This window comes from Falco biarmicus, chromosome 5 (genome assembly GCF_023638135.1).
Source record: "Falco biarmicus isolate bFalBia1 chromosome 5, bFalBia1.pri, whole genome shotgun sequence".
In the NCBI taxonomy this organism is placed as follows: domain Eukaryota; kingdom Metazoa; phylum Chordata; class Aves; order Falconiformes; family Falconidae; genus Falco; species Falco biarmicus.
In genome coordinates this window covers 40,897,925-40,914,119 of record NC_079292.1, presented here as the reverse complement: position 1 = coordinate 40,914,119, position 16,195 = coordinate 40,897,925, and the positions used below count along the sequence as shown (strand labels likewise).

Here is a 16,195-nt window from a genome sequence, read left to right as displayed (position 1 = left end):
GCAGAAACTCGAGTGCCACAGACAGGAGCTGCAAACCAGGATCCGCTGCGGGTCTGCTTTTAGGGGGTGGGGGGGACGACGACTCTTAATGCTACAGTGAGTAAGACACTATGCATTTCTTACACTGAAATCCACACACCACCACTCCATCCAAGAAGAAGGGCGACTTTCAATATAGAGTATTAATTTGAAATGGAGGGATTTCTCCCTGCCCCAAAGTGTGAGCCCAGGGCAAATCTTATCATCTTACTATGGCCATCTTAAAGCTGAAACAGCCCTCGGTTCAAAAGGAAAAAAAAAAATCTTCTGAGGGAGGAAAAAAAAAAAAGTTTTATTTTCTGAAGTAAGTTAGTACATGGAGTAGAAAGGAATTATAGTTTTCCTTCTTGAAGTGCTCATTTGGGGCCATAATGTGCCACTGATTTTAAAACAGCTTCTTACTGACTTTAATGAGGAGTTCTGCTTAAAAAAAACCACAAAGGCCTGATCTGGCATTGGATTTCAGTGTATTGGCTGTGAGGGCAAATGTTCCCCCAGAGTCTCTTACACTGGGGCAAGTGCTCACCTGTGGCTCTGTTTGCGTATCAGGGAAGGGCAGATGCCCACCTGGGTCACCGCTTGCTTTACCTGAGGAGCAAGGTTCAATGGAAGGCGCCATTCAACACATGGGCCCTTTCTCGCTCCCATTTACCCCAAGCAGCCACCTGGCTCTGCCATGGCTGGTGTGCAGGTCTTCTCCTGGGCTCTCCTGTGTGGAGAACATGCCAGGAGACAAGTGTTTACAACCACCGTACACACTTACAGGCTGAAGGGAAAGCAGCCTGCAGTGCCACTGCTGGCTACTGCCCATCCAGGGTGAGGGCCAAGACCTTCCTCCTTTGTGAATTTTCTGCTGTATGTTCCATCCACGGATACGCAGAAATATACAGGCTGCTTAGATTGCGTACAGCAGTCCTAAAGGACTTTGGTACAGGCCGTAGTATCTCCAAGAGAAAAAAAGAAAAAAAAATATTTATGGAGTGGGCCAGAGCTCAGGCCCCTGCTGAGAAACCTCTCCAGGGCACCCCCTCCTTGGGAAAGCGCTCGGCATTCTCCTTTGGGGAGTTTTAAATACCTCACGTCTCGGAATGAGGGGCTCCTGCCGCCCCCCGGGCTGAGCCAGCAGGCCCCCCCGCCCCCGCCCTGCCATGCGGGGCGACTTCCTGCCCCTGGAAACACCTCAGGCCGGGGGGGGGGCTCGGAAAGTTTTTCAAAAGTCCAAATCCACCAGTGCCCCCTTCAGTTGTTGTTTTCTCTCCCCTTGAACTCAGGGCGTTGGGTTTAGTCCAATTAAAAAATTCGGCCCTGCTTTCCAAATCCACCTTTCCTGCGCCCCCCCCCCCCCCCCCCCCCCCCCCCCCCCCGGCGCCGTCAGCCAGCAGAGAGAGGCCGATCGGTGCGAGCCTGGCAAGGGAGGGCCCTTTCCCCGGCCCCTAGCCCCGGAACAACCGGTAGTAGCCGTTTTTTTCCTCCCCTCTTCTCCTTCTCCCTCGCCTCTTTCCGCCCGGCTTTGTGTGAAGTTTGCGGCACATTGCAGATGAGCCCTTAGCGGCGAGAGGAGCCTATTGTTCCCCGCCAGGAACTGCTTGCTGGGGCTGTGCTGGCTTTTGCCTTTAGAGCTGCCTTTTGCAGTACCGGGACCGGCCTCCGGGGTCCGCTGTGTTGCGCTCTCGTCCAGGCAGAAGCACGGCGGCCTCAGATCTTTTTGTCTGAGAGAGAAGAGAAGTGAATCCCGCTGCCGCCGCCACCGCCGCCGCCGCCGCTGCCGTAGCTGTACAGTGTGTGTGTGTGAGAGAGCGAGCGAGGGAGCGAGCGAGCGAGGGAGAGGGAGATCGCATGGAGCCGCGGCTGTAACACACACACACTGTCAATACCTCACTCCGGCTCCCCCCCCACCCCACCACAACAGTAACCCAATTCATTGTGTGATCCAGCAGCACCATGTTGAGTCTCATGTGCAGGCTGGATCGGTTGGGTTTGTGGTGCTGAGAGAGGCAGCAGCAGCGGGAGGAGGAATTACTGAGAGGTGCCCCTCTCCCTCCCTGTCTCTTTGCCTGTGTGTTGTGTGGAGACAGGACTCGCAATTACCACACTCTCTGGGCTCCCTTATTCCTTTTAAACTTTTTTTTAAACAAGCCCCTCTCCATGGCTGATCCCCGGCCGAGCACGGGCACCTGGGTCTCTTGAAGACAAGGAGGAGCCGGGGATTGTTGTTGTTGTTGTCGGCCGTTTTTTTTTTTTAATTGGATTTTTTTTTTTTTACGAGAACCTTTTTTAATACAAAAATGGCAAATTCGACGGGTAAAAACCACGCAGACCAGCGGAGAAAGGGACTCGCTTTCCTGGACGAGCTGCGGCAGTTTCACCACAGCAGAGGGTGAGGAAAATGGGGAGATGGAACGGGAGGGGGGGAGGCTTTTAAACCGACCAGATCCAACTTCCAGCCCCTTCCCTGAAGGACACGGCAGCCCCAGCGAGGGGAGAAAAGGGGGCAGAGCTGACAAGTTGTGGTGTTTTGTGTGTATCTCCTTTGGCAGGTCTCCTTTTAAGAAGATCCCCGTGGTGGGTGGGAAGGAGCTGGATCTTCACGCTCTCTACACCAGAGTCACCACTTTAGGCGGATTTGGGAAGGTGAGTGGAAGTTTTAATTTGGGTTTCCCTCCCACTAACCTCTTCCCAAAAGTCTCCTCTGACCCCCGGGGGCGGCGGGGGGAGCCGGGGTGGCCAGGAACCGTCCTATTTAAAGCCGGTTAGAGAAGGTGGGGGGTGGAAGAAGGAAGCGAGCAGGCAGGCAGGTTGGTGGCTTGGCCTTGTCGGTGAAGGGATGAAGGGGGATCCGGGGGTACGGCGCACACCCCGCTCGTGCCTCCCCCGCCTCCGCCGGAGCCCCTCGCCCCTGCCCCCCTTCCCCGGGAGAAGGCGAGGAGGGAGCAGGGAGCTCCGGTCGGCGAGAGGCAGTTTCTTTCGCTTGTGGTGGCAGCTCTGTGTGTGTCTCTCCCTCACAGAGAGAGAGACGGAGAGGAGAGAGTCTGAGTGCAGTTTTAGTGCAACTCAAAATTAGCGGGCATGTTTAACATCGATAATCGGCACGGAGCATGGGCTAGGAAACGATCCTCGCAGCCGGGGGGGGCCGGGCGCTGCCCTCCGAGCCCTTCCCGGAGAAAAATAACAAAAGGGGCACCCAAGACGGTGTGTAATCAAATAGCCATCTTTAGGCTTCAAGGCTAGGGACAGAAATGTAGGCCTCAAAAGAAAGGCCTCTCTGTGTCTGTGGATCTGTCTTGGGGGGACCCCCCGGGACGGCGCCCCCGCGCCCCGGAGGCCAGGGGGCGCCCCCGCCAAGACTTCCCTGCATTATTTTAAACTTCTTTGGGTTTTTAACGGACCGCGTTAGGATTTAAAAGGGGGCGACAGAGGGACTCCCGATTGGTTATTGTCCAGGCAGTAAAAACAAAAACAAACAAACCCCAAAACAATGCAGGACACCACCACCACCCCCGGCCGTCGTCGTCCGCCCCCCCCCCCTTCCCCCCCCCCCCCCCCCCCCCCCCGGGGAAAAAAAAGTATATATTAAAAAATAAATAAAATACCGGTGAGAAGCGGGATTATTGCCGAAGGGGAAATACTACCGACTGTCAGTAAAATATATAGTCCTAAATCCCGCATACATTCGTGTTTATTTCTTCTTATATATTTACCTATTTGCTTCATGGCAGCTTGGGGTTTTTTTGTGATGTTCGCTGTCAACGACGTGTTTATGTGTACGTTGTGTATCTCGGCCTGTGTGTTGTTTTTGACAGGTATCAGAGAAGAATCAGTGGGGAGAAATTGTAGAGGAGTTTAACTTTCCCAGAAGTTGTTCTAACGCTGCCTTCGCTCTAAAACAGTATTACTTGCGGTGAGTGCTATCAAGCTGTTGCAGTAGTATTTTTGAGTGTGGGATTATATTTGGTTTTCAGTGTGTGCAATAGTAAAAATAGCCCTACTCTTAAAATGCTATAAAATAAAGCAGAAAGAACTTGTAATTCCTTACTGGTCTGGTGCAGTGATCAGTTAAGGCTAGTTCTGTTTTGTAGTTATTTTATTTGTATTTTACATCTGCAAGACTTAAACTTTGAAGGGATCCCAAGTATATAAACAATGTATGTCAGAGCCATTTTCATTGATTGCTACAGAACTGCGGTACTAAAGGACTAGTTACAGAAACTTAGCTTAATTTTTGGAGCACTGAAATGTGTTGATACACGTAAACTTGTTTACTACTCAGTGGGGTCAAACATTGAATGAAAATGCGTCTGCAGGAAGGTAGACTGTTTTGGATAAATTATTGTTATCAGTTACTAGCAGCATACATTATTTTTCATTTTAGAGTGCAAAGAGCTAAATAATTTTTTCTACCACTTGAAAAATAGTAGATTTCTGCAGTTTGTAAATATAAGATTACATTCCTTGAAATGATACAGGTTATTTCTTGTGATGCAGATTATTTTTTTTATTGTAGCATGGAGTTCATATTGAATATTTTAAATTACTGTGTCTGGTACTGTTCAGTTGATAGAAGACTTTTAAAGAAAAAAATAATTTTTATTAACTTTGGATGATTATTCCTTGTGTGAAAGATTTTCAAATTATTGTGTACATAGTGTTTTTAGATGCTCTGTATATACAATTGTATTTCATGTAGAGTAAGGTTTTATGTACATTAAGGAATGTATTTATTTGTTTCTGAATTGTATAAATTATATTTTTCATTGCAATTGATGATTATATAGATGTGAAATATGTACAAAAGGTGTATGGGCTTTTGGATTTCTGTTTTGGTGATCTGAGTATACACAGGCTTTATCTGTCTCTAGTTTGGCCTTCTGAATTAGGAAATGCAGTAATTGTACAGGTGCACTTTCTATTGGTTGTCCTAGATTGACTTCCAGCTTGAAGCTGTAGAGTTCATAGCATAGTGGAGCAGTTACTGAGTTACAATGATGTCTGGAAAACCTTAGATATCTGTAGTTACTGAATTTTTCTTTTTTTTGGTGGTGACATATGATTGCTTTAAGATCCAGAATAAGAAAAGAAATTACCATTGTTAATGGCTTTAGCAAAGTTTATGATTGCTAGCAAGCCTAGGAATGAAGAAGGAAGCTCACTTTAGGATGTCCTACTCTGTTGTGTGGGTTATGTTGGGGTTTTTTTTTCTTTTTTTTTTTTTTTTTTTTTTTTTTTCCCTCCTACTACATAGTATTGAGATAGTGTTGCTGAAGATTTTTCAGTTCTTCGAAAGCATTTTTTTTGCTTCTGGAGTTTTTCTCTTGGACTGTGTAGTCTATTACTTGACTAGATTTTACATATAATTTGCAAAATGCTAGTTTTTTGGGGTTTAGCCTTTCCTTTTTATTTCCATATTTTATAAGTGTTTGAATGGCCTGACTTTTTGGAGTAAGAGGTTGTATGTCATTTGTGTTTTCATCTGTATTTTAAAAGCATTTTTAAGTTGTGACAGTTAACACAAACAATGTTAGCCTTCTAATATCTATTAATTTTTAATAGGATACTACTTTTTAATTTAGAATCAGATATACAAAAATATTTTTATTATTAGCATGCTGGTATTGACATTATTTAAAACATGGTTGCTGAAAATATAAATGATTACATACAAATAATTGAAAGTTTTCTTATTTGGAATTTAGAAAAAAGTTGATAAACAATTAAGATGAAGAATCTTTAAAAATGACTGTTTTATCATAATCTCTGTGATTTACTTAGGTCATTCTGATATAAGTTGTCGAGGTTGTTGGTTTTGGGGTGGATTAGTTTCTAGTGGTTGTTTTGGGGTTTTGTTTTTTCTAAATTACTGCTTTACTCACTGTTGCTCCTCACATAATCAAAGTTTGATGTCAGCTGTTTCCCAGCTGAGTCCACCTCCTTACATGTGCAGTAATAAGACTGTATATATGCATGTATGACTGCTAGGTTAACATTCATATAGCTTTTAACTTAGAAAGTTGTAGGGGGTGCATTTTGTTACAGGGAAAGAAAAAGTGCTCTAATGATCAATTTGTAAGAAGGGTCTTGTTTTTCTGTGTTGAGGAACATAACCTGAGGTTTCTTACAGGGTTAGATTTTCATTAGCTGCTGAGCAATTACCCTTGGAAAAAAAATGTTCCTCTTGAGTCTCAAGTATGACTGTAATCTTGGCCTCACTATTGTAATGACTTTGTAAACAAAGCCAAACAAATTGAGGCCTATCAACTTTTATATAAATTTTTATCCAATCGTATGTTGTGTGTCCTGTAAACTGAGGGATCTGCATGACAGATGGGGCCTGTTGAATTCAGAGGGATTCAATGGTGTGCACCTACATGAATACATTTGCAGATTTGGATTTGTGATGGTTTGCGATGAAAGTTGCCTCTTTCTATGAAACACCTGGCATACTGTGTTCACTGAGATAAGAGCTCAAGCTACATGGACCACTTTCTAATTTTGCTGTGTTATCCCTAATAATGCTGTCATTTTGTCTTAAAATTACTGTGTAAATAATTTAGAAAGTTGAATTATTTGTGTGATGTCAGTAGTTCTGTTGGCTTGATCAAACTGTATGTTTTGCAAAACAGTTATAGGATTATGGTTTTTCTAGGCAGTTGAGGTGTGTCTTTTTTGTTTAAGTAACTTTCATTTTGACTGTTGTGGATTTTTTTGCTGAGTGTCTTTGGGCATGTATGTAAGCTTCATTAAAGATGTGAATCGTTTAAAATTCTGATAGGCTTTATGATAGGTGATAATTGAATGCATGATAGACAGTCCCATGTACCCCTTCTCCCATGCACCGCCCTCTCTTTTCTCTCACTGGAAAAAGTTATTTATAATAGGGAAAGTCTGAACCATTCAAACTTTGTGCCTATGTTGCTTTGAGCTGTCTGACAGGTGGAGTAATTTATGCACTGTGGTTCTTAGTGAGCAGTCAAAAGCCACAATGCCGATAACCATTGATAGACTGTACTTGTTAATGTAGTTTTGTAAGTCTCTACAGCATCAGAGAGTGTGATTCTGTTGGATGTAGTGCAAATTAAATGTTTCATCTCAATTGAGGTGAATTAGTAAAGCATTTTCTAAATGCTTTTCTAAAGATTATTTTATAATGTTAATGACAATATTTTAATATGGGGTAATACATGTAAATATCAGTAATATGGGCATGCTTTTATATTTTTGTTAGTTGATAAACATACAGTAGGTGAAAAGGAAGTTAGCATGAGATACAGCCTGTGTTTTATGTAATGGTTGATTAGGTTACAGTCCTACAAAGAATTGAGCTGATGTGACCTCCTGTGTTAGTGTAAGGTTCTATTGGTTTTTGTGTGAGTATTAGTAATACATTTATTTCTGTTGCGGGTCTTCGTCGGTTCTTGGGGAGTTTCTAAGCTAATTGTGCAAATGAAGTATGGCTAAATGAATTAAAAATCAGATTACTTTGAAAAGGTATTTATCTGCATTAAGAGAAATTATGTGAAAGGAATAAGTGTAAGGTAAAATAAGTTTAAGTCTCAGTTCTGCAGAGAATATCTGAAAGGTGGGAAGCAGGTGTGTATTGTAAGCTTCTGGTAAAGGCAGCAGAAATGAGTTAATACTGATTAAAGGTGAACAAGGATTTACTGTTTTAAATACTGGGGAAGTAAGGGGAAGCCAAGTAGAGAGGAAAGAGGTCATTTCATAAATGAAAAGTTGCATGAAGTTAATACAAAGACTAGCCATTATGCTGAATTTCCTGAAATTCCATAGGTAGTAGGATGATTAAAAAGTGTGAGCAGTTAAAAATCAGGGCCATATGAAATAGTTATTAACAACAAATAGAAGGGTTTTTTTGGAAGATCTGAAGATGCTTACAAGTCATTTGATCTTCAAGATGCCACTAAGAAATTGAGTAATAGTACTGATTTCTTTAAAAAAAAAAAAAAAAAAAAGGAGGGTGAGAAAAAGGATAAAAACCAAAATCATGAGCTGAAGAACTGGATAAATTTAAGAGATTCTGTTCCTAGTAAAATAATGGCAGAAATATTAGGAAAACAATAATAAGGAGCCTGGAATTTTCCAAGCAAAATTACTTTAAAAGAGGGGTTTTTTTTGTTATTCTTGCTCAGTGTTTAAAATTAGGATCTGATGCTGCAGCAGCATCTGCACACAGATCAGTGGTTATGAAGAAGTACAGGACTGGCTTGCTTGCCAGATCTGATTGCAGGTTCGAGGCCCCAGTCGATAAAGAGAAAGTTGTAGCTGTAGTAATATTTTTACATACTTGTTAAAATTCAAATATATCTCATTAACTAGTAACTTATGTGTATGGGTAGTCACCTGAATGAAAAAATTGTTGAAGGACCATAAACAAAAATACCACAAAGTATAAAGAATAGAATTGGTGAGTCACAGCAGTTTTAGGTGCTAGAAGGGTAACATCAGTGTTTACATATGCACATAGTAATACAAGTTTAGCAATTTTAAGTATATTTAGTGTATGGATTGATAAACTTCATGAGAATGTGAATAGTACACTTGTAACATTAGCAGTCAATGATAGTGGGAAGAGTTAAGCACAAGTCAGGGCAGAAAAGAAAAGGTTATCTAAAGAAATTAGGCACATTGTTGGAAAATACAAATGAGATTTAGTTCAGAAAATGCAAGCTAAAACAGTTGAGGGACAGTAATCCAAAACAGGTATTCATTGTGAGGGAATAACCTGGAAAGCAGTATTGCTGAAAAAGGGATAGGAGTGATACCATGGGCCTGATAATCCTGTTGGTTGTGTGCACCCAACTCCCTTTCATATGAAAGGGATTTGTGCATGCTTCTGACAGGAAGAACAGGCCCCAATTTGCAATATGATATATAGACTTTGTAAAAATCAGAACAAGTTTAGGTTGCATCCACAGAGGCATTGAACAAATGGGAGATGAGTTTCTGATGAGACTGTGTGACTGTTTGGGCTACTGTTTTACTTTCAGAGCCTTTGCAACAGGTGGGGCAACTTAATAGAAGCTTAGAGAAGAGCAACAAAATGTTAAGCTGAAGGGACTAATTGATTTTAAAAAAAGATTTGAGAAATAAGTATGTTTTGCATGGCTAAACGAACATTCTGGATAGGAAGGTAAAATGGTATCTTACAAGCATTTTGGAGGGCCTAAATACTTTAAAGTGAGATAATTTAAAATAAAATAAGAGGCTGTGTTAACATGTAAGCTGAGATGAAACAGAGAGAGAAAATTCAGGGCAGATAGCAGCACAACTTCCCCCCAAGATATACCTATATACCTTCTGAATAGCATGCCAAGCAGAGTCGGGGGGAAACCCACGCCGGGGGTCATTCACAACTAGCTTGGTCAGGACACTAATATGTGTGCAACAGGTAATGAGCCAGGACTGGCAGAGAAATGGACCAGATGACCTTACAGGTTTTGTCCATCCTTGAATAACACTGTAATGAAGGCTTTCATCTTGCATAGCTACAGACTTTGATTGCAACACTACAGCCTTCACCTGCAGAATCTGTTGCGCTTAATTTTGTCACAAATCCTGCAGTCATTGGCAAGACAGGAAACAAATACACGGATGACATATTTATGGTTTCTTTTTAACATTATTTTTTTCTATGCAAGATAAGAATTGTAATATGTGTTTCAGTCAGATGTCTGAGGCCTTGCTGTTAAGTCTGAAGCAAATATTTTACATAGTTGGAGGGGGAATTTTGGTTTAGTTGTGCTGTAATCATGCAGTCAACATACTCACAATCAAGACTAGTTACTGTTCATGCTATAAAGCTTTATTTAGAGAAATTCAACATGTCAGTTGTTAAAATCTTAAGAATGTCTCTCAGTAGAAGTTATGTATTTGGATGGATGTTGCCTTGTCAGAGTTGTTGAGAATCTGCTCAAAAGAAAATAGAACTTTTATAATACAAAATTTGCATCAGACCTCTTCTGAGGAGAGCAAGCAGCAGGCAAAACGTAGTTACCTTAAAATTGCTTGCTCTTAGAGTTATGTTGGGATACTAGTCACTATGCAGATGAGTTGGGCCTCTGTCAGAGTTTCTAAGCTTTTCCTTCAGAGGGTAAACTCCTCTTTACATCTGAAAAATGTAGTGAAAAACCAGCACGGTGAATGTTAACATATTTCCCTGATTATTTTTCTGCAAGCTTTTTGTTAGAAATGACCTGAATCACTGCTGCTAAGCTGAAATGTATTGGTTTATTTGGGGAGGGGTGAATGTTCTTGAGTTTTAATACAGAATTCTGATTGTTTGACTTGAAAGCTTATCTAGACAGATGTCAGAAATAATAACCTACAAAGAGCAAGTTTCTGACGATGCTATAATAACTGGTGACTTTTAGGACCTACTGAATCTTCTAATAATTGTTGGAAAGTTTGTATGTTAGGACCATTTTCTAACCTTTACCTGAAACAGTATTAAAATTAATTTATGCTTTAAAATTATTAATAGCTGTGGTATTGTCTTAGGTTTGAATAAATGGTAAGCATATTGCAACAAGATCAAGAATGCATATGGAGTGCAAGGATATTGCTTCTTGCAGAGTGGAATAAGTCTGGGCTAAGAGGAGTTTGGGTTTTTAATTTTTTTTTAAATTGTATTTTAGAGCTAGTAGGCTTTAATTACCTTGTTTATTTGCAGTTAAATCTCAATAGATGAGACTTTCATACTCTGTTTTTGTTGTTTTTTTTTCTTCCCTAACCCCTTCCACACTTTCCCCAGTAATGAAATAGAAAAGTATAATTTCTTAAGTTTCACAGGCAAGGTACTAGAGGTACACAGAGGTTCAGACCACTACTTTGAGAATGCATGTCAAATAGGAATGAAATTCAAATACAGTAAAGCCTTTTTTTTTTGTTGTTAATAATGCTGGAATTCAATTCTGACAGGCAGATTTCTTCTTCCTGAGCCTTAGTTAAACCATCCATAAAAGGGGGCTACTATTTATTACTGTCTTTTAAAATTCCTCTTTAATCAATAGCTGAGGAAGCACTGTTTGAAAAATAAAACAGAGTAATGTTATGTTTTGTGAATTTGGAAACTGAAAAGTAAGTATGTAACAGATTATGAGAATGGATTGTTTGTGTTTTGTTTTAAAATACTTGTTTGGAGTGTCAGAGTGGCATCTTACAGCTTAAGTGGGACTACTTGGAGTAACTGAGTACCAGTCCACATTATTAGGAGACATAGAGTTCATAGAGTGAATTTGGTATAGGCCAGAGATCCCATCGCATGATCTTGCTTCTGGTTACTAGTCTGATACATATTTATTCTGTGGCCTTAGTTAAATCATTTGCTATCTTTTTATTCATATTTATAAAGTGAGTATACTGATGTGTGTTTACCTATCTCACAGAGAAGTGTGACTGTAAGCTCTTTAATGCAGGGATTGTGTCTCTTCATGCTTCTATGTTACATCTTAAATATTTGAAAATGAATATAAATTAGGAATATATGAGGAAAATAAAACTATTCATAAGCTTGTTTGCCCTCTGCAGTGTTGAGAAGCAGAAAATATAGCATAGATGAGAGGAAGAACAATCTTTATTCCTCAGGGAGTAAATAAACTTGGGATACCTAAGCAGAGAAATATTGGAACGGTTGAAAGAAAGAAGCTTATCTTAAGGAAGGATAATAAAACAGCAAGATGGTACCCAGAATAGTGAGCTTAGGCTTTGCCTGAGGTACTAGATTAGTGAGCTAGGTATCAGATCTAAAATACGGTCTCCTTGGAGCAACAAGTTCAAGTCTAAGCAGACCTGAATTAGATTTTCAGCAACAAGGTAGTGACACTGAGTTCTCTACTTTTTGTTTTCCTATCTTTAAACTGAATGTGCATGCATTTATTTTACCTCCAGATAAATTGTAGCTAGCCAGCTATGCTGCAAGAGGGATTGCATACCATTATAACAGAGCGGAGTTCTGTTGGATGATGCACTGGAGCATGTTTGTCTGCAAGAATGAACTGTGTTTATACTATAATTTTCCTTTTTTATTGGTGTGGGAGGAGCAGCTTTTCAGATTAGTAATCTTTCAGAATAATTTACAGTGTTACTTGTCAATCCATAGCTGCCTAAAATACATAAAAATCCTGTAAAGTAAGGCAATCATTCTGTTTCAGAGACCTTTTCTCTTACATTGTTTGCTGGACTTTTCATGTGCTTGTTTGCTGAAGTTTAGATGGGTCATACTCATGGCAGCATGCATTTCTCCATTGTTACGTGCTGTGACGTCTGCTGGTTGGCCTCTGCCTCCCAGTCCAAAGGTTGCTATGCTTCTGTGATAATCCACGTGTAGAGATTCTCAGCTCTGTGTAACACTGAATCATATGACTAACTTTGAGTAGCTCTGTTAAAATTCTGTGAAGTGCTATAACAACATGTATTACTGGGATGTAATATGTTGGGGTAACTTTTCATTTGGGATACTTCCCAGGGGCTTAATTAAGCTGAATGAAAACAGCTTATTTTGGGGGTAAATCTAGCATGTTCTGAGTATGTTAACAATTATTATGGCATAGGATAGGTGTAGGACTGTGTGTTTGTTTTTTTAAAAATATATTTGTATTAAAGGAAAACTTGTGAAAATAAACTTAGGAACAGTTCTTCCCTTACATAGTTATTTTGCTCAGGAATATCTGGGTTTTAGTAACCTCAATTAAATGATGTGGAAGCCAGCCAATAGCCAGGTAAACAGTGCCATCTTGCAGAATTCACATATGTCCAGTGTAATTTTGGGGGAAGACAGTAGAGCTTTGAAACACTGGAGGTTACAGAGCTGTTTCTTGGATACTTTCCCCCTGCCCCAATACCATCTATGTAAACCTCGGAATATTCACATTTCTAACAGTGTATGTTCATATAATGCTGCAGTTGCATAGTAGATACCTGAAAAAATCAGGAGTGACCTCATTTAAGTATGAGTGTGCAACCTTAACTTTGTCTCTAGAGAATATTCTTTGTAACGGAACCTGGTGTTCTCTGTGGGGAATGGGAATTAATACTGCCACAGAATTTATCTGTTGTATCACTGTGAGATACCGTTTTTTCCCCTTATATATATATACACGTAGTTCTGACTCATCATCTACATGGTAATTGATTAATCTCAATACCAGTTATTTCTAAGGAGGTTTTGAGTGTGCTTTCTGAGCATCCTTTCCTGACTGTCTTGGCTTCTGTGGTGTTACCCACATGGGCCAGTTCAGAAATCCTTTCCTTTGCTTGTGGGCTGAGGGGGATCCACTGCTGCAGTACTGCTTACCCTGGCTGCCTAGCTCACAGGTCTTTCTGTCTCTCATTCTCTGCTAATCGTCATCTTCTCAATCTTTGACTACAGGCCAGAATTCATCTTCTGTTCCTTGACCCCGTGATGTCTGTACTCATTGACTGCACGTGGAATATTTATTGTAATCAAATGAATTCCTAATTGTAAAGAAAATTGAAGGAAAGAAAAGGTATATGCAGGTAAAAGGGCAAGAGGACAAAACACTAAATGTCAGGTGCCTAGCAACAGTAAAATACTGAATTTTACAGTAAAACGATAATAGATTGCATGGTACCTGGAAGAAAAATTCCTGCAGCTGTGGACATGCAGAATTCACAGGATCCAGATGAATATCTAAAGGGTATTTCACACACCTGAAAAATGTGCTTTCAGGTACTCTGCAGACTCAGTCAGGCATTGCAGCATTGGTTTGCATTTTGCTTGTTCTTCCAAGGTCATTTTTGTAACTCTAAGGTATAGAAATACAATTTTTTTCATTAGTGAAAATTTTGTTTCTGAGCACAATTATTGCGCTTAATTGGATTTGAAGAATATATAGCGCCCTAACTACCATACAGCTTGTAATACTTCTAGTAAGCATTTTTTTCCAAATGCTTCAAAGTACTTTGTGTCCTTCAAACTTAGTGAAACTTGTTATCCTGTTTAATGCCATGTGCTTCTCTGTTTATATAATGTGAAGTTATTTATTAGAAAGATGTTATGTTAGTCAATCCATATAGAATCATTAGAAAAGTGTAAAAGGTTAGAAAATCAAAATACAATGCTTGGTGACAATGACTTGGTCACATTTAGTATTGTTTCATTAGTATGTCCTATAGTCAGTATGCTGTTATTACTGAATTATAGTTACATTCCTCGAAAGCTGGGTTTTGTGCTAGATGAATACAACATTTTTTTTCCTGTTTAGTTTTTTCAGAACATAAATCCCATTTTTCTGTAGTAGCTTTCATTCTCCTAATAAGCAGTTTAATTGTATTTTAAACAGAGTTAGTCCAGCTGTTGAATAAAGTGCTTCTTAAAAGTAAGGTCAAAGAAAAAAGTGACAAAAATAATCTACTGTTCTGCACATAACTGTAAACAAACACCCAGCTTCCCTAAATGTACAGATATATTTCTGTGTGGATATTTGTGTGTGGTGCAGTTTAAAATGATGATTGTCCATAAATTTATGTGCCTGGTAGAAAGCAAAAATATTCCATTAGTTTTATGGTGACTTGGTGCCTCTGTAGGTCTGCTGTAAGAGCTGTGCTTGTAGACTTCCCAGATCTGCTTAGGGAGAATCTCATCCCTCTTCAGAGCTGGGCTGAAATTGGTCCTGTGTCATTCCTGCAGTGTGCTTATAAAGGTCAGGTGTATATTAACACAAAATGTACCTGCTTTAGCAAGGAAAGAAACTAAAAAAAAGTCAATAAAGATATTTTCAAAACTTAAGATACTGAAACTGGTGTAAACCATTGATTTCTTTAGTTGTCTTCAGGAGGTCTTTGCATGTAAGTAAAAGTTGCAGACGCAAGGTTTGGTGGTTGTTTTCGAAGAGTTTATGAAAGCAACAGGATTTGTTTTTCATACGAGTAAATTAATTGAAGCTTGCTTTTGTTTGGTGGGGACTACTTGGTGATCTAGCTAAGTAAGAAAAACAAAAAGCTGTTACCATTATTTCTTGTTTTCAGAAACTTATCGAATAATTTACTCATTTTTATTGTAATTTCACTAGTGTAACATGATCTGTAGTATTGCTGACTTCTAGTACTCACAGCTTCAAAATAAGTATGATTAAAACTTTTTTATATTGTGGAAATAATGATGGAATATTACAGTGAAATAGACAAAGTATAAATATGATTGTTTGCATACCATATAATATACAGCAACAATATAAATGTACAGGATTGTTGATCTGATTGCCTTACTAGATGAAACGTTAAAGGGTGCATAGTACAGGATTCTGCTGTAGAAAGCCACCAGGTAGAAGCGACTTTCAGGGCTGTGTCATTTTCCTCAAGACTTTTTTGGTCCAGGTCGTATGCATTTGCTATGGTTTGTGGCTTCAGAAACATCATATATTTCTTGACTTGGCAGCTGCCCATAGAGAGGATGCACGTCTCCTGACTAGGTGGCCGGTTGATCCAAACCTGCAGCTTGGAGGGTCTGAGGTGCATGGGTACTGCTAGGTTGCTGGCCTGGCAAAAGGCATTTGTAGTCTGAGTAATCAGCTGTCCAGCTGCGAGGCACATGCGAACTCTGCCTCCAGTTGGGCCAAATAACACAGGGTGCTTCTGTGTCACCTGTAGGCCAAAGAAGACTGAAGACAAGGTGTTTGGAGGTATTTTAATGAGAGGGGGAGAGGAGACTATTTGAGCATAGGTAGCTGAATTGGAAAGGGAAGGATTGTGAATACAGAGCAAGCTGGGTATATTCATGCATTGCATGAGGGGACAGAAATGTGGGAATTGTGGTGGGGAGGACACTGGAAGAGGGTGGACTGGGTAGATACTGTAGAAGGAGGGGTTATGTAATCAAATGCTGGTAAGTTAGTCTTTCGTGGCCAACTCCCTCATTTAAATTGGTCACTGGATATTAATTGACTTGTGCCCCAGATGCTGGGTCACTACTGAGTGAAGGCTGTCATTATTTGTAAAGTGCTGAGTGGTCTCTGACTGAAGTTGCACCATCTGTTTTCTACAGTAAGGTTATGATTTACTTGTACAAACCTTCTAGTGGTCCTTCTGCATCCTTGCTTGCACTACTAGTGCTGCACGAACAGAATTAATTTCTGTTCTGTTAGTTTATATTTTTCATTAACACGGAATTTACCGTTTTCATTTTGGT

General features: G+C 40.1%; 1 protein-coding gene across 2 annotated transcripts in view; it reads left to right on the top strand.

Moving 5' to 3' along the window:
• The first annotated feature begins 1,474 nt into the window (after window positions 1-1,474).
• The window catches only part of ARID2 (AT-rich interaction domain 2), a 105,724-nt gene continuing 91,003 nt past the window's right edge, over window positions 1,475-16,195 (top strand). Inside the window, exons 1-3 of one of the 2 annotated variants that reach the window (XM_056341232.1) lie at window positions 1,475-2,416; window positions 2,577-2,670; window positions 3,840-3,937. In XM_056341232.1, coding sequence (XP_056197207.1) covers window positions 2,325-2,416; window positions 2,577-2,670; window positions 3,840-3,937 — 284 coding nt within the window. In that variant the 5' untranslated portion in view covers window positions 1,475-2,324. Of the gene's footprint in view, window positions 2,417-2,576; window positions 2,671-3,839; window positions 3,938-16,195 lie in introns of those variants that run through there. The other variant, XM_056341233.1, reaches the window with a different exon arrangement.